Source organism: Apodemus sylvaticus, chromosome 16, assembly GCF_947179515.1.
Source record: "Apodemus sylvaticus chromosome 16, mApoSyl1.1, whole genome shotgun sequence".
NCBI lineage: Eukaryota > Metazoa > Chordata > Mammalia > Rodentia > Muridae > Apodemus > Apodemus sylvaticus.
In genome coordinates, this window is record NC_067487.1 from 84879903 (window position 1) to 84902723 (window position 22821).

Genomic DNA, 22821 nt, shown 5'->3' on the forward strand with positions numbered 1-22821 from the left:
GCAGGAAGAAGGTGGATTAACTGAAACTAAGAATGTACAAAGAAGCCTGTGGAAGCCTACTACTTGGCAAGCTATTTGATTTTAAGTCTTAAAATAAAATTGAATGTAGGTGCCCTGCTTTGGTGGATCATACTTGGGTTATTAAATGAATATCTCTATGCCAGGTATGGTATGCATCTCTACAAGTTATTGGTAAGGGACAGTCACTTGTTTCTCCAAACAGCACAAGTTATTGTTATTGGTCTCTGTCCATCATAAACTAGATGACAAAAAGACTATTGTTGAAGACAAATTTGCTTGCATCACATAGACAAAACAAGCTGAAGCTGACCTCTAAGCGTCTTTCCTGCTAGTTGGTTTCCTAATGGTGAAAAGGGCTATGTAAGCGACTGGAGGAGAAAAATCATCTGCTGACTTTCTCAGTGATGGATTTGGCATGCCAGGTAAGATATGCATTTGATAGTGGCACAGCTGTTATGGGGATAGGTAACTGTTTTCTGCTCAGATTTGATGTCTGTTACATATGAAGGAGTTCATATCTGGTACTGGAATCCTGGTTGAAAGCCCATGGCTAGGAGAATTATAGGTCCAAGGTAGGAAAATCTACTTTTGATGTTTTGATAACCAGACATGTGTCAAACAATCTTCTATTTTTTTTTATATCAATGTGTGAGTGATGCTGTCATCCTTAGTAAGAGAAGATTCTTTTTGTAGTGGGCAGCAGTCAATGCAAGGGTGAATTCATGGCTGTTGAGTGCGGGGCCATAAATGAGATATCTACACTAAGTCCTACAATGTTCAGAGAACATCACTGAGGAGAGGGCAGAAAGAATGTAAGGGCCAGAGGACGGGCAGAAGCACAGCAAATGTCTGATCTGGCGTGGCAGTTGCATTTCCAAACTAAAATTGGCCGTGAGCACCAGCACAAGACTTCTGTACCTCCATGAGGTCAGTCCAGTCAGTACGTTCGCTATGGATAGGACACGGTCACATGAGGCTTCACCTCTAGCTAAGGAAGTATTGGCAGTTGATGGCTCCTGAGGGTGGGACTGCCATTTTTTTTTGGCAATATGGCTACACAGCACTAATTGCACTTTGGTGGGTTGACTAACAGGACAGTGCGTGTGGGAGGTGTCGTGTACTGAGAAGCGCAGGGGCAATCGGATGAGATAGTTGGAGATGGATATTATCAGCATATATTGTATATAAGTGTGGAATTGTCAAAGAACATATTCAAATATTTTTAAAGTGACAGGAATTTTATGACAATAAAGGGATGAATTCAAGAACACATGATATTATAAATATTTATATACTTCAATACCAAACCTCCCAAATGTATAAAGAAAGTATTTTCTATAAAGGAGAAGATAGATACCAATGCAGGAATAGCTGAAGAACTGCGTCCTCACTCTCAATCATGCACAAAGCATACATATGAAATGAATCAACAAAGAAACATTTCATTTAAACTAGTCTAACCCAGTAGACATGCACAGAACAGTCCACCCTCTCTTGTTGCATTACACAGGCTCCATTGTGTCTGTCCTCTATTGTTTCTGTGTGTTGTACTTAGGGAGTTCACTGCATGAACTACACTGACTTTGCCTACCACACCATCCTGTTTTATGTCACTAACCCTATGGAGGCTGTCACAACTGTTTGGAAATGTCTATGTTCATCGTGTGCTGTCATTTTTTCATTCTTTTAATTCTCCTCCTTTCTCAAGATCCCTCCATCCAAGCTCTCATGATCACAACGGTGGCCATTTCTTTTCTCCCTTGGTCGTGCTTCCTCACTACCCAGCATCCTCACAGTCACCCCTTCCCTCTTCTTTCCCTTCTCTCTTCTTCTGAAGCCTTTACCTTTACCCCTTTCTCTCCCAGCCCTAAACGCTCCCTTCTCCATTGGTGCATGCTAACATTATATGAGCTCTCCATCCCTAAGACAAGTCCCAACTCCTTCCTTATGCTTCTTCCTCCCGGTTCTCTGACCCATTGGGAGTCAGGCTGCCATGCCTAACTGCTGCCTCCGTTTGCCATTCTGCTCTCAGTGTGCTAGAAAACAAGTCTTTATGGCCACAAACAATCTCACTCTAAGTGTTCACAATATTTTTATCTCAGTGCTCATCTTCCATGACAATGTTTAATTTTGGTGAAATCTCTCAAAGATCTTGATTTCTCTACCAGGGAATCTCTGTTCTTCTTCCCCTATCTGAAAGTTTCTCTTCCATAGTACATTCCATCATCCTCCCCCCTTGGTTCTTTCAAAGAGGCTTTCTCCATATATCTGTCCCAGGCTCTCTTCTCCACACACCTGTCCCAGGCCCTCTCCTCCACACATCTGTCCTGGTGTCTCTTTTCCATACAACTGTCCTAGGCTGTCTTCGCCACACATCTGTCCTGGCTGTCTTCACCATACACCTCTCCTGGGCTCTCTTCTCCACACACCTGTCCCAGGCCCTCTTCACACACATTTACTGGGCTCTCTTCTTATAGTCTCAACAACCTCCTCTCCAGTAATTTTCTTTTTAAAGGGTATTTCTGAAATTTAAGTCCATTACTAAAACCCCCTTTTTTAAACTTCTGGTTCCTGTTTCTAACATCTACAAGCATACCCAATTTGATGACCTGGTAACATTTTGAACTCAACATATTAGAAACTGAAGTAATTTTCTTCACCTCTAAAACTTATCCCTATTCACAGCTGTTGTCTCTCTTAAGAACATGACGTAGCCTGGGCTTTGGTTGGATAACACCACTGATGAAGTGGGACAGGAATGGCTGTTATAGGGAATTCAGTGCTCAGGTTTTACCTTCCTCCTCCCAGCAGTCGTGAGTGCAATTACACTTAGGAGAGGTATATATGTGTTAAAAGAATAGTATAACAACAGTGGCACAGTGACGATCATTTGAAACAGTTTTCTTTTGCTGAGTATGAGCCACCATGCAACAAAGTAGTTGCATGAATTATCATAAGAATTAGAATTATCATAAGAAGTCTGAGTCACTATTATTCACTAATTTATCAGATGATAAAATATGTAATTTTGTGTAATATAAAGCATCATATGTATTTCAGTACTTAGCTCTGACCACACAAATTTATAATGTTTATGTGGAGATGATTCATATGAAAGCCACAAAAACTAGGGAGGAATTCTGATAAAATTATCAAATCTCTACAGATAAGGTCTATTTCTCAAATGTGTGTACCAGAAACTTTGATTGTACTCATTCCCCAAGAAAAGACATCAAGTAGAGTTCTCAGTACCATGTGGGCTTAAAATTCTGATTTTGTGATACCTTTCATGTAGAAATCCAAACTCAGCCCCACCAGATTCAGAAGTTAGCTTCTACTTGGAAACACTACCTACCCTTTTAAATATGTCAGTATTTAACCAGTTAATGTAGGAGAAATTGAAGGCCAACAAAGAACATGCCTGCACTTAATTTCAAGCTAATACAGTACATTAAAGGTTTAATACTATACACATAGTAGTTATATAAATAGTAGCATTAAAAGGGGTTACAACATCACTGAGATATCCAAAATCTAAAACACTTAAAAAGCACATTTACAGTACAAAGTTATCTAAAATTATTTTAATTGGTTTCAAGAAGGCTTCAGATTAAAGATGGGCTTTGGCGTTTTCTCATTATAAAGGGAAACACAAATGAATGCTTTTTAGGCAGGTTAATATCATTCCCAGGGAAACTACCACATAACCTGTACTACTTAAACGCCATTAACTACCAGTGAGTGCTATTTTCTCATTTTATGTAAATTTTGTTTCCTTAAAGGTTTTAGTTCTAATAAATATAGCTGGTACAAAAATCTCTTTTCGCATTTATTACCAAGAAACTTTGGCAAAGGGCAGGGGGGGTAAAAAGTTAAAGACACAGAATACATTTAACTATTGAAGTTTTTAAAACTGATATGAAAAAAATAATCCAGTTACATTATTTAGCTCAGCTGCTAACAAATAACTTATCTTGAAAAGAAATCAAGTACATCTGTCAGTCGTGGAAGTTTATTTTCCATGTGTTATTTGGAGATAAGCCAGCCTATACTACTAGATTTCCAGAGACATTAATTGTGCATGAATTCTGATCTGATTTGGTATTACATGGTGCAAAAGCTGACACATTTCCCCTAATATACCCCATTAGAATGGAGAGGAGTCATCAAGCATAAAACATGAAGACCTTGATTTAGAAATGACTTGACTTTGAGGATACCTAGATGTAAAAAAGAATTCTCAACTACCCCAGACCCTGAAGACTGTGGCAAGCAAGCCTAGGTGTTTACTCTGGCGGGTGGTTAGCCAATAAAATCTCACATGATTGGGTTGCCTTACCTGCACATTTCTTCATCATCTTGCCTGCATGTTTAAAATCATCACTGCGTGCATGGGCAGAGGTCAGAAGACAACTAGATGAAGTCAGTTTTCAGCTTCTACCACATGGGTCTCTGGGATTGAACAGGGGTCATGGGGCTTGGTGATATATACCTTTATCTGTAGAACTATCTTGCCAGCTCCAAATTACATTTTTCTAAAATTCAGAAACCACTGTTTTTAAAAGAAGAAACATTCTATAATCTCTTTTTCTTTGGCATTATTTTTTGGCAGCCAATCCAGTTAGGTAAATCCTGGCTTACAGGATTGTGCACTGGTAACCCCCTTTCTATATCAGTAGAGGACAGTGATTGTTTAAGGTCTATATAGAAGACTCGTAAACAATCCTTTGTAACTCATAACCCATAACTAGCAGCTAACTTTGAAGGAGAGCTCAGCTAGAAGGAGGATATTTGCTTGGGATCTTGTCTACAGGCTAGATGATTCTTTAGTATTTAAGTAGAGAACAGGAAAGCAATAAATATTTAGTTGCTGCTTGTAAGCCCAAACCAAAATAGAAACAAATGGGAGATGCAAAAACTTGAGGATGCCTGGTCATTTATTTGAAGGTGCATTGTGTGTGCGTTTTGGAGATAATCTAACTCTTTCTCGATAATGAGTCTCCAAGTAGATTCTTTGATTGCTTGAAAATTATGCCTGATTTTATCTTCCAAAAATGCTTATACAATCTCTCTCATCTCAAAGCTTCTTAGGCAATATGACATTTGTATTTGTTATCAAGAGGTCAAATTGGGCAACCTACCAGTGGCCATGTCTCCAAAGCACAAGACCTCTCCCTTTCCTCAGCAGACGATTCTCATGAGTAGGACCTGAGTGGCCCATACCCCATCCATGCTGGAAATTTTACTGGCTTGGATTTGTGCACAGCCAAGTGTACACGGGCAGTACTAACTGGGCACAGGAGGTTATTAATAACAATAAAATAGTAAGCTATGAAGTTATTTAACATTATTCTTAGTATAACAAGTTCCCACCTTTTGTTTGCCTTGAGACAGGGTCTTAAGTCTGTAGCCCAAGCTGGTTCAGAACTATGTAACCAAAGCTGGCCTCAATCTTGTCTCATTCTCATGTTTAGCCTTTGAAATGCTTAATTACAAGTCCATGCCACCATGCCTGGCTGGCTGTGCATCTTCATGGTGCACACGGTGATGCTGTGGAACCCTTAGACATGGTGTATTGATGGATTCAGATGCCTGGGCTTTGCATCACTTTGAACACTTTCCATTTATTTGATGAAAACATCCAAAATCCTTTCCTTACTTAATTATTTTAGCTAGTACAGTACTGTTAAGTATAAGTAGCTTCAGCATCAGAACTCCTTTCATTCCTTTTTGGAAAGATTAATGGGTACAAAGATCTCTTTTTAAAACATAAATTTAATATAAAAATCCCAACTTTAAAATTGTCTTTGAGGACAATTACTTGGCAGATAGTTTCCAAGCTCCATAGATGATGACCAAGGCTTCCAGAATCTGAAATGTACATTTCTAGTGTCATGTCCTGAATTTATTTTCTGTTATTCTATATAGACCTTAATTTTTATGCTATATTTAGCTAATGACTGTGATCCCCAAATCTTCTTGACTCCACCTCTGAACCTCTGAGATTACAGACACATGCCACCATGCTGCTTTTTTTAATTCTAATTTTATTACTTTTGTGTGTGGTGTTGAAGAATAATTCCACAGTTTCCTACATGCGAGGCAAGCACTTTACCAACGAAGACACATCAACAGGAACAGGCAAATCAATCTTTAGAGACTGAGATTTTTAGCTAGCTTTGGATATGCCTTGAGAAAAAAGACAAGCAATGAACTCTTTTTTATGTATTAATGCTATCAGCAAAGAAAACAACTGATATGTTACTGAAATTATTTTGTGCCGCTATTCATTTCAAGTTGTGTCATCATCAAGTACCCCCAAAAGTACTGAATCTTTCACTTTTCATCAATAGTTCCTTTTGAATGTTTTTATAGCAATGGATGTCTGTAAAGTGTATAGGTATTTGTATAGGTAACTTCTATGGGCAAGTACTTACCATCATGGGAGAATTCTTACTTTGTAAACTCTTTTTAGAATTTGCAGAGTCAATGTCTTTAACAAGGTAGAGAATTTCTTTGCCAAACAAACTTTGAGGCAGAATAAAAACCTTGGCACCGTGGGCTCAGTTGGAGCATCTGTGACACTTGGCAACACATCTGGTTCTATGCTTTGGTGAGGAGACATTCTTCTCATCTCCACATGCCGTGGTGTCAGCTGGTGTCAACGACTATGCTAGCAGTCCCAAAAAATCGTGTCTGTTTCTCTGTACATTGTCAACCTCCTGAGAGCCAGGGCTGACACACTGCTATTTTAAGATTTTTTTTTTTTTTTTGGTCAAAAAATAGGAATGGAAGAGGAAGTTTGTTGCTGCAATACAGAAGTTAGCTAGCTTTTCCGAGGACCTGCTTTATAGTATTGATTGGCCTTCAAATGTAAATTCTGTTTTTCTGGGAAAAAAATCAGCTATCACAGATTGGAAACAGTTCCATTCATAGCTTACTGCATAGGTATTCTTACCAAATTTTCTAGGCAAAAAACCTACTTTAATTCTTCTGACCTGCCTGCTGCTCTAGGAGGGACATCAGGGCCAGATAACAACGCCAGTCTTTCAGGTCTTGTATCAGCAAAGCTGAAGAAGCCTGAGTGCCAGCATCAGCACACGGAGTCTGGGCACTGGGTGTGTCTAGGTCGCTCCTGCGGCTCCCGGCCACCTCCCGTGATTTAACTCCTCCCACCCTTTCATGAGGCAATGATGCAGTAACAATGCTTTTCAGAAGGTGATGGCATTCAACACAGTAAGAATTCCATGGAATCTGGGCAAATTCTAACTGTCCCCAATTCTCACGAACTAAAACCACTGAAGCTCCTGTTCTGTTTGTCATTATTCTTTTGTGAAATTAGTGCTTCTAGAACATCCTGCCGTGATCCTGAAAAGGCCACAGTTAAATACCCATGGCAACAAAGCGAAACGAGTATCAGCCTTTTGGTAGAAACTTGAATATAATTAGAATATTACTTAAAAACTTGCATTTTCTTATGTATGTAAGAAACAGACATTAATGTTAAGAGGAGATTTGTGAGAATAGGAGATGAGAAGTTACAAGGAACTTTATAGATACAATAATATCATTTCCACAGCTTCAAAATGATGTGAAATCTTTCTCTTTTTCTAGAGAATAAGTCTCTCTCTCTCTCTCTCTCTCTCTCTATATATATATATATATATATATATATATATATATAGAATATTAATATATTCAATATCAATATATTGAATATAGAATATATCAATATATCTATATATATTAATATTTTCAAATGTCTTGTTACCTAAATGTGGGCATTGCCCACTGCCGTGGTGCTCTCCAGCATAAATTACTTTAAAAACATACCAGGTAGATGACTTCTCTTGCCAGCGCTGACTGAGGAGCTGTGGGTTGGTGGGCTGGGTGCCCTTCCCTGAGGACGGCACTGCAGATTCCTGTCCCTCACACTCATGCTCCTGTGAGCCGCACTAACTGGACCTAATGCATTACAAAAACAGACGTGAATCTTGGAAGGAGATTTGTTGCAAATATGAAGGGAACTGGAGGGGAAGTAATGAGGGATGAGTATCATTGTATCCATGTATGAAATTCTCAAAAATAAAGAAAAAATAAAAACCCACTTCCTCGCCAGTTTAATATGTAAGGTCCTAGAGAGGAGCAATAATCTACAAATGGAAAATAACTCACTATTGTTTGGGAATAATTTTTTTCTGAAATAAAACTTAAGGCAATGTGGTTAAAAAATGGTGTTTTTTTTATTCTTTCTCATTTCCATACTGAATAAAGAAGTGGATAGTCTCATTGACCAAGTTAATAAAGAAAAGCTAGAAACTTACATTTATTGCTTTACAATATAGTATTCTTACTGAATTAGGAAAAACACAGTTGGAGGGAGCTGTAATAGCCGCCATAATGAATTATCATAAACTTAGTTGCTGAAAACAAATTTATTGCCTTATACTTCTCTAGTTCAAAAGTCCAGAATGGGTCTCATGAGTCAAACCTCAAGCTGTGGGCAAGGCGCGGGGTGTGTGTGTGTGTGTGGCTCCTGTACTCCCTCACCGCAGCTTCTACACTGCCTACATGTTTTGGCTTGTAGCTCCCTTCTCGGGCTCAAAGGCAGCCATAGAAGTGCCCTACTCTGCCATAGGCAGTATGTGTTTCATTGATTTAATACTCTGGTCTTGGCCATTTGTGTCCCAGAGGGAAGCACTTGCTTCTCTACAGTGGTCGATCGGTCCACAGAGCCTCCGCCTGCTGGCCCAGTCTGCACCACAGCAGCACACTGGCCTTACATCCAGAGCCTGTATTTCCTGCCCTGTGAAACAGGCTTTCAAGTCTTCTCAGTAGCACTGAGAACAGAGGCCGGCAGATGGCGCGGCTTTAGAAGAGCTTGGGTCCCACACCACCTGCCACACAGCTGGGGAAACTCAACCCTCACGGCTCCAGCTATTCCAACCACAGCTTTCTTCTTGCTGTGAAGGCCTTGAGCCCTGAGCTTGGCCACGGATGTGCAAGAGCTGCCACCTGCATTGCTCGGATGCCCTCTCCCACTTTTAAGGGCCCTTGTGCTTATATTGAGTCTACTCAAATCCTGAGGATAGGTAATCTTACTCCTTTCAGGTAAAGTGATTGGCAGACTTCTTATCTGTTATAATCATTATGTTTTATGATACTCAGATCCATACTTTTCATGGATTTGACATGAAGAACATGTTTTGTCTTGCTTCACCTACCCTCCCATAGCCACATGCTGTGTAGCTCCCCACCAACCCCTCCCAGCTCTGCCAGGGCAGTGGGAAAGAGTTGGCTATGCAGTACCAATATGCAGACATCTCAAACTAAATATCTGCAAGCTGCAACAATACAACCCTCATTGTTCAACATAAGGACATTGTGCTACATAAGGAGGGAATCTGAGCTAATCCGTAACTGTACCTTTAATACCGGCTCTTCCCTGGGGAAGCCAGGTGAGGATATCAGAGTTGGGGCAGGAGAAAACAGCCTGTTCCTTACTCCTGGCTGTGCTGTTTCCTTCCTGTGCAGCCTGTGCCTCTCACTTAGGTATGGCCGAATCCATTTTCTCAGTTCAGTTTTAACTGTTTTATAATACAAGTACTCTATCAGAACTACAGTGCCAGCCCCCGGTATTATGATTGAGAAACAAGGAGATTGAACTAGATTATTTCTTAGTTGCCCTTGAAGTTTAATGCCAATATGGTTCTAGATGAGGTTTAAAGTCTTGAGGATATGAAGTCATCAGCCTAGTGGGGTTATAACCCCCAAAGTTCCCACAAACCCCAAAGGAGCCTTCCCTACATTTTCTATTTTTGTTTTTGTTTTTTGTTTTTACTTCCCCAGGAGAAGGAGAAAAAAATGCGTTTTCCCCCATGAGAAGCTCTCTGTCTGCCCAGTGAACCCTTACTGCAAACTGAATTTGATAATTAGGAAGCTGGACACATTGCATTCTATTTTATCTTTTTCTTTTTTTTCTTTTCTAAATTCTTTGTTTACATTCCAAAACGCTTTCCCCTTTCCCAGTTCCCCCCTCCCCATATGTCCCATAAGCCTTCTCGACACCCATACTCCAATCACCTCCCTCCTTTTTCTCTGTCCTGGTACTCCCCTACAATGCTGGATCAGGCCTTTCCAGGATCAGGGCCCCCTCCTTACTTCTTCATGGGAGTCATTTGTTATGCCATTTGTGTCTTGGGTATTCAGAGTATCTGGACTAATTAATATCCACTTATCAGTGATTGCATTCCATGTATATTCTTTTGTGATTGGGTTACCTCACTTAGGATATTTTCCAGTTCCAGTCATCTGCCTACAGATTTCATGAATTAATTGTTTTTAAATGCATATTCTGTAATACTTTCTATTACTATAACCTTTGCAAGTATGTCTAGGCTGATCATTTCCCTTGCTTATTATTGTATGATACCTGCTGCCCAATCTGGCACTAGATCCCACCAATGAACACAAACATTGTTCCACTTTTACTATAGACTATGGGCGGGTCTACTTGGCTGCCAGAATTAGAATTCTAAGACTGAAGTCACGGTTCTCACCTTCTATTCTATATATCAAGTTTAACCCCCCCCCCACTCCTTGTTTAGGGGTAATGTTGGCTAATGAGTTTGTTATCAAGATGGCTAATGAGTATGTTATTAATGAAAAAGTTATTAAGTCATATTCCATGATACAGTTTTCTTTAAGAACAGGAAGTTATCTTTGGTGTCCTGATATAAATATGTGAGCCCTTAAGTGTGGCAGAAGTATGGGGAACACAAGAGAGATTCTCACTGATATATTTAAAGACAGTTGGCTAGTAGGAACAAAAGGAAAAATCAAGAAAGCAACGATTTCAGTTATATAGCTATAAAGAACTGATTCTACTAACAGTCTGAATCATCCTTTGAAGTGGATTTTCTCCTAAATCCTGCAGATGATAACTCAGTCTGACTGGCCCCCAGGAGTCTGACTGTGAGCAGAGAGGCCAGCTGACGATGCTTGTAATTCTATATACAACAACACAACTACCACGAATTGTTTTATATCTTGAAGTTTGTGGTACTACTGTTATTCAGAAACGGAAAATGAATAAAGTATTACAATAGTATCCAAGTTGAATGTGATTTAGGATTTTTAAAAAGAGAATTTTCTTGTCTCCTCTCATTCTGCCTTTCTCTCCAGCCTCAATTGGCTTCCTCACCATGGAGTTATTTCACTGAATGTAACTAGAAAATGCAATTTTGTCAGATTACAATCTTCTCTCATATCATTTAGAATTATCTCTTTCTTTCCTCCCTCACTGCTGGTTTAAGATGAAGAGATGGATGAATCTTGGGTACAGTATACAAATGTTTGGGTTAGAGAATCAAACCAGGAGATACAGATTTCAAGAATTAAAGCAACAATCTGTACATGCTGAAGTGACTCAAATATGTTTCATTCATTGCATCTAGCTCTCTGGAAACCAGGAACCATGACAAAACAGCTGAAGAAAAGGGAGAAACTGTGTAGGCATAAATGCCTGAACATTTTCATATCTTTTATCAATAAACATTACTAGAATGTAATGCATCTGAATTTATGCTTTTCCTGCAGGAACCCAACACTCTGACTTCTGCTTCTGTGGCTGATACTGGGGCTGGATCTTATTTTATTTTATTTTATTTTTTATTCAATATATTCTTTATATACACTTCAAATGATTTCCCCTTTCTTGGATCCCCACTCCCCGAAAGTCCCATAAGCCCCCTTCCCTCCCCCTGTTCCCCAATCCACCCCTTCCCGCTTCCCTATCCTGGTAATTCCCTATACTGCTGCACTGAGCCTTTCCAGGACCAGGGGCCTTTCCTTCCTTCTTCTTGGGCATCATTTGATATGTGAATTGTGTCTTGGGTATTCCAAGTTTCTAGGCTAATATCCATTTATCAGTGAGTGCATACCATGTGTGTTCTTTTGAGACTGAGTTACCTCACTCTGGATGATATTCTCCAGTTCCATCCATTTGTCTAAGAATTTCATGAATTCATTGTTTCTAATGGCTGAATAGTACTCCATTGTGTATATATACCACATTTTCTGTATCCATTCCTCCGTTGAGGGACATCTGGGTTCTTTCCAGCTTCTGGCTATTATAAATAGGGCTGCTATGAACATAGTGGAGCATGTATCCTTATTACATGCTGGGGAATCCTCTGGATATATGCCCAGGAGTGGTATAGCAGGGTCCTCTGGTAGTATCATTCCCAGTTTTCTGAGAACCCGCCAGACTAATTTCCAGAGTGGTAGTACCAGCTTGCAACCCCAGCAGCAGTGGAGGAGTGTTCCTCTTTCTCCACATCCTCACCAGCACCTGTTTTCTCCTTAGTTTTTGATCTTAACCACTCTGACTGGTGTGAGGTGAAATCTCAGGGTTGTTTTGATTTGCATTTCCCTGATGACTAAGGATGTTGAACATTTCTTTAGGTGCTTCTCTGGGGCTGGATCTTATTACCAGTGTAGGGCACACTGTGGGAAGCATGCTGAAACTGTTTAAAGTACAAAAGAGGATTGCTGTTGGTTAATTAGATGTCTGGGTTATGCAGATTGGCCACTGTATAGATTGTATATGATATGGTGTGAGCACTATTATATGCTTGTTGCTTACAGTCTATTAGAGCAAGTAATTTTTGTTAGGTTAAAATATAATATATCAGACTGGAGCTTTGTGGTTGAGGGTTGAAAGAGTTCTCTTTGGAAAAAGAACTGTAGTATGTCTGATGGTTAATTCAGAAAATAATGTTATACCCAATACATCTCAAAAGTGCTATAACACCATGCAGCTAAGTGAAAATATTGGAAGGCAGTGACTCTCATGCCAGGTTCACCATTTAAACTGATATCTTCTGCATTTTTGAAAACCATTGGAAGAGTAAGAAAGAGGCATTTAAATATAGATTTGAGCCAATATAGACAGTGGACTTTATAATGAAGAGTTAGTCTATGACCATAACTCTCCATTGAATAAGGAAGAACTTTTTAATAAAAAGCTAGTATAACAGAAACTTAAAAGGCATAATCTGGAAAAAGCTTCAAAATTTGGTGATCCAAGTGAACTATAATTGAGCTTCTACCAATTTTTGTCAATGTCTTTACCGGTACTAAAGCCAACACTAAAGAAAAACCATTGCAAAGCTATTATGTTAAGTAATTACACATTACTTCACATAATATGTCTTTATGGGTTTTAATTTCTTTGAACTATATCTTTTCTATGTGTGTAATTATGCTGAGGGAAAAATATTACATGTTCAAATGAAATAAAAGACTTCAGTGCATGGCCACAAGATCTTGTCAGGTAGCCAACGACTTGCCCTTTCATTGTGAATGACTAATGTCAATGCTGTTCTAAAGAAAGACACTTTTCATAATCACTCAACAGTCCGCTAAGTGAAAGCATGTGCAGGGGCTGAGGCGACGCCTGCCAGGGGTCTCTGCTGAATGGGAAGCAGGTGCTCACACTCTGTGCCGCATAATGCCCCATTGACCCCCAAGCCCAAAGGTTATAGGACTAATAGCTGCCTTGTGGTAATCAGGAAAAGCAAGACACTGGCCCTGGAACATCTGGGACATATTTTACATTCTTGCAACATATGCTTCAGGTTCAATTAGAGTGAGGCTTTGGCACATTTGTTAATTCCTTTACTTTTATCCTGTAAGAGGACCACTAACCTGACCCCACTATTATACCATATGAGAAAATAGAACTAATGAGAGCTGCAGGCCAGTACCTGTTCATATGGCTAAAAAAAAAAAAACCCACAAAAAAACAAAACAAAACAACCCCCCCAAAAAAAACCTCACTTGTTTTCTCATGACTCGTTATGCATGACTCAAGACACAAACTTTAAGTAAAGGAGCCAATGTGAACTTTAAGTAAAGGAACCGAAATGAACATTTTAGAATAGGAACTGACCTTTCTCCCATTCAGACACACTAATAGCTAAACAATGGGTGCTGCTATGAGAGCCAAGCAGACGGACAGGAGCTGGAGAGTGGATGCTCGCAGAAGCTGTCCTTCTACTTTTCTCTTAACAAAGGTTTTATATTTCAAGATGCCTTGTCTAAGAGAACTTAGAAGTTAGAAGTCTAATGCAAATAAGTACAGCTGAGATTTCAAGTTCCTTTTGATGCAGACGCAATCAATTTCTCTATGGTGAGAAAAAGGGGAAGGAAGGACTTCACCCTTATACACCATTCAAATAGAGGGCTGGGTTATGAACAACAGACAGCTCATAATGAAAATGCACTACTTGTCCATATCAGGAACAGACAAGTTCAGTTGAATTCACACAGTCATCGAAGCCCTCTCCTTTGGTAACTAGATCGGAAATTGAATTCACACAGTCATCGAAGTCCTCTCCTTTGTTAACTAGATCGGAAAATGTGTGAGAACTAGCATGCCAGTTGCACACAGCTAACCTCTAGTTCACTGTACGCACAGCACCTGAGAGTTGATATTTCCGCCCAAGTGTGTCATACACATGTTCTTTTGATAAACAATTCTTCAAAAACTATAGATGACATTACCCATGTCCAACTCATGCAGGCTACTACTGTTCACACCTGCCTCCTTCCCCAAAGCATAGGCTGTTGTCTAAGATTCAAGATAGGACACATTTTTGCCCTTCAAAAACAGTTGTCACTGCCATGATCTTCACAATAGCTATCAAGTTCCAGACAAGCTGAATTTTTTTTCTTGGCAGAAAAACATTTGACCCAGCTCTGGACAAAAGCAGAGAGGATTTATAGCAGTCTCTTCCTCTTTGCTGCATGCAGTGGCATTGTTAGGATGATAAACAGCACTGTCCAATTTTCTGGACTCAAAACACTTCAACTCCTTTTTTAACTGTCTGTGAAAATAGTGTCATGTCTGTAACTCCTGCCCCCAGGTACCTGGCACTGGGAAACATAATTACCTTGTCATCTCTATCGTCTTCTTCTTCCTCATCCTCCAGCATGTCCTCCACTACCTGCAGACAGAAACACACATTGTTTTTCTGCTCTTAGAGGAGAGGATTTGTTCTGTCATTTTGAAACCTTTGAAAATTTTATTAACATTTGAAACACATGCTCTGAGAGGAGAAGCTTCATCTAGAGAGGACGATTATGCAAGTGCTCAGGCTTTAACTGATTAAAGCCATGGAAAAGGAACTCAGTGAGGAGAAACCTACTCTTGTGGAAGGTGTCAAAGAATCTGAAGTATGCAGACCGTGAACTAGCGTGCATCTGCAGGTTGATCTGAGCTATGAAATTCCTCTCTGGATCTTCTGCTGCCTTCTTCAATCAGGCATTTAAACATGGAGCAGGATAAGAGCATGAAAGAGCTAACTTAATTTTTTGCCCAATGATAAAATAAAAACTGGTGGTCTGTGGCATAAAACTAACAATGAATGTCTTTAACGGTCCCAATTTTAATTCTGATGTATAAAGTCAACTTCAGTGATTTGCTCTGAGTCCCACTTTTTGATTTTGTGGGTTACCTGAAATAGCCTTTTTAATTCTTTGCGATTTTTACCCAAGGATCATAAATATATATTACAATTGTTATATAATTAAATATGAATAATAAATACAGCTTATATTGGTAAATATACAAATTTAAAATTTTTATTTTTATTTTATTGCATGGGTGTTTAACCTATATATATATATATATATATATATATATGTTTATCTACCACTTGCATGCCTGATCCTTGCCTCAAATGCCAGCCCTGTCCCCTTCAAAGAACCCAAATAAGTGCTATATAGTTCATTGTTTAAGTATTCAAAGTTCAGTAGTGCAAAATTTGTCAGCAATAATGTAATCACTAAATATACAAAGACACACATAGAGGTAGGGCTGGGGGAAGGGAGGAAAGGGTAGAGGGAGGGAGAGAGAGCGAGATGGAGGGAGAGGGAAGGAGGGGTATATATATATAATTAAATATGAATAATAAATACAGCTTACATTGGTGTATATATATATATATATAGAGAGAGAGAGAGAGAGAGAGAGATCAATCAGGGGGAAAGGAAAAAATGAGAAAAAATGCATTCGTTAGAAAAAATACATTTAATAAATTGGATTTTCCCCTTTTTTTCTTAAAGGGGATTCTCTAAGATAGAATTCTATTTTTCCAAATCATGCTTTCTGAAACCTTGCTTGAAAGCAAGCAGTATTAATCAAACAAGGGAAGGGCACTAGGGAAATCAGAAAGATGTAATGCAAGCAGTTAAAAGTGACACGACCTTCTGTAATGTCGCTCGCTCTTCACAGACGTATAAGCCACACACTGGCGGAAGGTCTGGAAAGAAAACTGATGCAGTACTAGTCCTTGAACGTAATACTAATAAAGATGACATTTTAAAAAACACACCTAGGCAGCCTCAAACACAGTGTGCCAGTTACATTACAGTCAAAGAACAAGTAGATGTCATTATTTTTAAAAGCATAGTATTTCTTCTTCCATATCCAATACTTGCTGAACATTTGCCACGAAGATATAAATTTAACATTTGGCTATACATTTAAAAAAAAAAAAAACTCTTTCAAAAGGGAACCAAGTTGTATCTATAGAATCTATATGTCTTTTTTTTATCTTTTTTATTTTTATTAGGTATTTGCTTTATTTACATTTCAAATGGTATCTATCCCCTTTCCTCCTTACCCTTCCCCAAACCCCCTCTCCCATACCCCCTCTCCTTGCTGACTCCCCCCCCCTAAATGTCCTGACTTGCATTCCCCTATTCAGGGGAAACGAGCTTTCACATGACCAATGGCCTCTCCTCTCGTTGATGTCTAAAATGGCTATCTTCTGCTATATATGTAGCTGGAGCCATGAGTCCCTCCATGTGTACTCTTTGGTTGGTGATTTAGTCTCTGGGAGCACTGGGGGTACTGGTTGGTACATATTATTGTTCCTCCTGCAGGGCTGCAAACCTCTTCACCTCCTTGGGTCCTTTCTCTAGCTGCTCCATTGAGGACCCTATACTCATTCTATTGGTTGGCTGTAAGCCATGGGTATTTTGATCTACCTTCCAATAAGGATCAAAGTATCCACACTTGGTCTTCCTTCTTTTTGAGTTTCCTGTGGTCTTTGAGTTGTGTCTTGGGTATTCTGACTTTTTGGGCTAATATCCACTTATCAGAGTGCATACCATGTGTGTTCTTTTGTGATTAGGTTACCTCACTCAGGATGTCACCTTCTAGTTCCATTCATTAGCCTAAGAATTTCATGAATTCATTGTTTTTAGTAGCTGAGTAGTATTCCATTGTGTAAATGTACCACATTTTCTGTATCCATTCTTCTGTTGAAGGACATCTGGGTTCTTTCCAGCTTCTGGCTATTATAAATAAGGCTGCTATGAACATAGTAGAGCATGTGTCTTTATTACCTGTTGGAGCATCTTCTGCCCAGGAGAGGTATAGCTGGGTCCTTATGTCCAATTATTTGAGGAACCGCCAAACTGATTTCCAGAGTTTTACCAGCTTGCAATCCCACCAGAAATGGAGAAGTATTCCTCTTTCTTCACATCCTCTCCAGCATTTGCTGTCCCCTGAGTTTTTGATCTTGGCTATTCTGACTAATGTGAGGTAGAATCTCAGAGTTGTTTTGATTCACATTTCCCTGATGATTAAGGATGATGAACATTTCTTTAGGTGTTTCTCAGCCATCCAGTATTCCTCAGTTGAGAATTCTTTGTTTAGCTTTGTACCCCATTTTTTAATAGGGATATTTGGTTCTCTGGAGTCTAACTTCTTGAGTTCTTTGTATATATTGAATATTAGACCTCTATCAAATGTAAAATTGGTAAAGATCTTTCCCCAATCTGTTGGTTGCCTTTTTGTCCTATTGACAGTGTTCTTTGCCTTACAGAAGCTTTGCAATTTTATGAGGTTCCATTTGTCAATTCTTGATCTTAGAGCATAAGCCATTGGTGTTCTATTCAGGAAAATTTCCCCTGTGCCCATGTGCTCCAGGTTCTTCCCCACTTCAGTGTATCTGGTTTTATGTGGAGGTCCTTGATCCACTTGGACTTGAGTTTTGTACAGAGAGATAAGAATGGATCAATTTGCATCCTTCTACATGTTGACTGCCAGTTGACCCAGCACCATTTGTTGAAAATGCTGTCTTTTTCCCACTAGATGGATTTAGCTCCTTTGTCAAAGATCAAGTGAACACAGGTGTGAGGGTTCATTTCTGGGTCTTCAATTCTATTTTTGACTGTCACTGTACACAATACCATGCAGTTTTTATCACTATTGATCTATAGTATACCTTGAGGTCAGGGATGGTGATTCCCCAGAAATTCTTTTATCATTGAGAATAGTTTTTACTATCCTGGTTATTTTGTTATTCTGGATAAATATGGAAATTGCTCTTTCTAACTCTATGAAAAATTGAACTGGAATTTTGATGGGGATTGCATTTCAATCTGTAGATTGTTTTAGGCAAGATGGCCATTTTTACTATAGTAACCCTGCCAATTCATGAGCATGGGAAATCTTTCCATCTTCTGAGATCTTCAATTTCTTTCTTCAGAGACTTGAAGTTCTTGTCATACAGATCTTTTGCTTGCTTGGTTAGAGTCACACCAAGATATTTTATATTATTTGTGAATATTGTGAAGGGTGTCATTTCCCTAATTTCTTTCTCAGCCTCATTTATCCTTTGATAGGAAGGCTACTGATTTATGAGTTAATTTTATATCCAGCCACTTTGCTAAAGTTGTTTGTCAGGTTTAGGAGTTCTCTGGTGGAATTTTGGGAGTCACTTAAGTATACTATCATATCATCTGCAAATAGTGATATCATGACTTCTTCCTTTTCAATTTGTATCCCTTTGGCCTCCCATTGTTGTCTAATTTCTCTGGCTAGGACTTTGAATACTATATTGAACAGGTAGGGAGTGAGTGGACAGCCTTGTCAGGTCCCTGATTTCAATGGGATTGCTTCAAGTTTGTCTTCATTTAGTTTGATGTTTGCTACTAGTTTGCTGTATATTGCTTTTACTGTGTTTAGGTATGGGCCTTGAATTCCTAATCTTTCCAAAACTTTTATCATGAAGAGGTGTTGAATTTTGTCAAATGCTTTCTCAGCATCTAATCATGTGTTGTTTTTCTTTGAGTTTGTTTATATAGTGGATTACATTGATGGATTTCCATATATTGAACCATCCCTGCATCCCTGCCTACTTGAACATGGTGGACAATCATTTGGTGGATTCTGATGGCAAGAATTTTATTGAGTATTTTTGCATTGATATTCATAAGCGAAGTTGGTCTAAAGTTTTCTTTGTTGGGCCTTTGTGTGGTTTAAGTATCAGAATAATTGTGGCTTCATAGAACAAATTGGGTAGTGTTCTTTCTGTTTCTATTTTGTGGAATGCTTTGAAGAGTATTGGTATTAGGTCTTATTCAAAGGTCTGAAAGAACTCTGCATTAAACCCTGGTTTTTTTTTTTTTTTTTTTTTTTTTTTTTGGTTGGGCGACTATTTATGACTGCTTCTATTTCTTTAGGATTATGGGATTGTTTAGATCATTTATCTGCTCCTAATTAAACCTTGGAATCTGGTATGTGTCTAGAAAATTGTTCATTTCATCTAGATTTTCCACTTTTCTTGAGCATAGCCTTTTATAGTAGGATCTGATGTTTTTTGGATTTCTTCATTATCTCTCCTTTTTCATTTCTGATTTTGCTGATTTGGTACTAGGATTATAGCTGTGAGCCACCACTGCCCAGCGCTGTCAAGCTGTTAGTGTATGCTCTTTCCAGTTTCTTTTTGGAGGCACTCAGAGATATGAGTTTTCCTTTTATCACTGCTTACATTGTGTTACATAAGTTAGTCTTTCATTTCTTTCTTTTTTTTTTACAGCATTTTTTTAATTCGATATATTTTTTATTTACATAAGTCTTTCATTTCTTAATTTATTTCTTCCTTGACCAAGTTATCATTGAGTAGAATGTTATTCAGTGTCCATGTTTATTTGGGCTTTCTGTTGTTTTTGTTGTTAGTGAAGACCAGCCTTAGTCCGTGGTGATCTGATAGAGTGTATGCAATTATTTCAATGTTCTTATATCTGTTGAGGTCTATTTTGTGAATGAGTATATGGTCAGTTTTGGAGAAGGTACCATGAGGTGCTGAGAAGAAAGTATATTCTTTTAAGATTAAATGTTCTATAGAACTCTGTTAAATCCATTTGTTTCATAACTTTTGTTAGTTTCACTCTTTCTCTATTTAGTGTCTGTTTCCCTGATCAGTCTATTGTTGAGAGTGGGGTGTTGAAGTCTCCCACTATTATTGTGTGGGATTCAATGTGTGCTTTGAGCTTTAGTAAAGTTTTTTTTAATGAATGTAGGTGCCCTTGTATTTGGAGCCTATATGTTCCGAACTGAGAGTTCATCTTGGTAGATTTTTCCTTTGATGAGTATGAAGTGTCCTTCCTTCTCTTTTTTGATTACTTTAGGTGGAAAGTAGATTTTATTCAATATTAGAATGACTACAACAGCTTGTTTCTTGGGACCAATTTCTTGGAAAATGTTTTTCCAATCTTTTACTCTGAGGTAGTATCTGTCTTTGTGCCTGAGGTGAGTTTCCTGTAAGCAGCAAAATGTTCAGTTCTGCTTATGTATCCAGTCTGTTAGCCTATGTCTTTTTATTGAAGAATTGAGTCCATTGATATTAAGAGATATTAAGGAGAAGTGATTGTTGCTTCCTGTTATTTTTGTTAATAGAGGTGGAGTTATGTTTGTGTGGTTATCTTCTTTTGGTTTGATAACAGTAGATTAATTTCTTGCTTTGCTTAGTGTGTAGTTTCCTTCCTTTTGTTGATGTTTTCCATTCATTATCCTTTGTAGGGCTGGATTTGTGGAAAGATACTGTGTAAATTTGTTTTTGTCACGGAATACCTTGGTTTCTCCAACTATGGTAATTGAGAGTTTTTGCTGGGTATTGTAGCCCAGGTTGGCATTTGTGTTCCCTTAGGGTCTGTATGGCATCTGCCCAGGCTCTTTTGGTTTTCATATTCTCTGGTGAGAAGTCTGGTATAATTCTGATAGGTCTGCCTTTATATGTTACTTGACCTTTTTCCCTTACTGCTTTTAATATTTGTTCTTTGTTTAGTACATTTGGTGTTTTAATTATTGTGTGACAGGAGGAGTTTCTGTTATAGTCCAGTGTGTTCGGAGTTCTGTAGGCTTCTTGTATGTTTATGGGCATCTTTTTCTTTAGGTTACTTAAATTTTATTGTATAATTTTGTTGAAGACATGTATTGGTCCTTTAATTTGGAAATCTTCACTCTCTTTTATACTTATAATCCTTAGGTTTGGTCCTCTCATTTTGTCCTGGATTTCCTGGATGTTTTGGGTTAGGAGCTTTTTGCATTTTGCATTTTCTTTGACTGTTGGGTTAATGCTTTCTATGGTATCTTCTGCATCTGAAATTTTCTCTTCTATCTCTTGTATTCTGTTGTTGATGCTTGCATCTATGACTCCTGACTTCTTTTCTAGGTTTTCTATTTCCAGAGTCTATGTCCTTTGTGATTTCTCTATTGTTTCTACCTCCATTTTTAGATTTTGTATGGTTTTGTTCAATTCCTTTACCTGTTTGGTTGTGCTTTCCTGTAATTCTTCAAGGGCTTCTACCTGTTTACCCGTGTTCTCCTGTATTTCTTTAAGGGAATTATTTGTGTCCTTCTTGAAGCCCTCTATCAGCATCATAAGCTGTGAATTTAATTCCAACTCTTGCTTTTCCCGTGTGTTGGGGTACATGCTGTTGTGGTAGAATTGGGTTCAGATAGTGTGCCATGTTGCCTTGATTTCTGTTGGTAACGTTCATACGTTTGCTTTTTGCCATCTGGTTATCTCTGGTGTCACTTGGTCCTGCTGTCTCTGCCTGGTACTTGTCCCTCCTGTGGGTCTGCAAGCCTGTCTCAGCACCCCTGGGAGATCAGCTCTCCCCTGGCACAGAGGGCTGACTGTGGCTTAGCCCAGCTCCTGGGTGCAGATGTAGCCTGTAAGGACCTTATCCCAGCTACTCTGCCACTCCTGTCTTCCCTGTGCTTCTGGCTGTACCTGCCTGTTCAGTTGCTAGAGAGAAACCTCTAAACCTGGGAGTCCAATAGCTCCCTGCAGACCAGTTCTTCCCTGGCTGGATCAGTGCACAGATGTCTGTGGCACAGTCCAGCTCCTGGGTATAGGTGGAGCCTGATGGACCCTGTCCCTGCTCCTCTGCCACTCCTAGGTTCCCTGAACTCCTGGTTGTACCCACCTGCTCAGTCATTGGAGAGAAAAATGACCCAAATCTATATGTCTTAAGCAGTTGAAAGGGCATTCTTTAGAGTTTGTGCTTTCCAATGTAACACAGTGCAATGGTACATTTTATAAATTGTAAGACAACAAAATTTCATTTGACTGAGTTGTTAAGGATCCTGGTAACATGAATGAAAGTGCATGTAGATGGCTGTAAAGCACACAAAGAAAGGCTAGAAAGCAATGGACTTAGTAACTCCATTATTAAAATCATCATGGGCTGATATTACATTGTAATACCAACTTAGGGTATGTGCATATGACTAAGGCATTGAAAGGGGCATTTAAAGGTCCTTAAAAATTATGAAACAAGAAACATTATAATTTTTCTTAAGAATAATGTCTTTCCTTTATTTAAAATTCTTTACATTAAAAAAAAGCAAAAGATCAGGGCCCTTTCCTTACTTCTTAATGGGAGTCATTTGATATGCTGACTGTGTCTTGGGTATTCAGGGCTTCTGGGCTA

General features: G+C 38.9%; 1 protein-coding gene across 6 annotated transcripts in view; it reads right to left on the reverse strand.

The window, feature by feature from the left end:
• Positions 1 to 22821, reverse strand: part of Mctp1 (multiple C2 and transmembrane domain containing 1) — a 658641-nt gene that overhangs the window by 51618 nt on the left and 584202 nt on the right. For all 6 annotated transcript variants that reach the window (XM_052159581.1, XM_052159579.1, XM_052159580.1 and 3 more), the window contains one exon: positions 14979 to 15032. In XM_052159581.1, coding sequence (XP_052015541.1) covers positions 14979 to 15032 — 54 coding nt within the window. The remainder of the gene's footprint in view (positions 1 to 14978; positions 15033 to 22821) is intronic.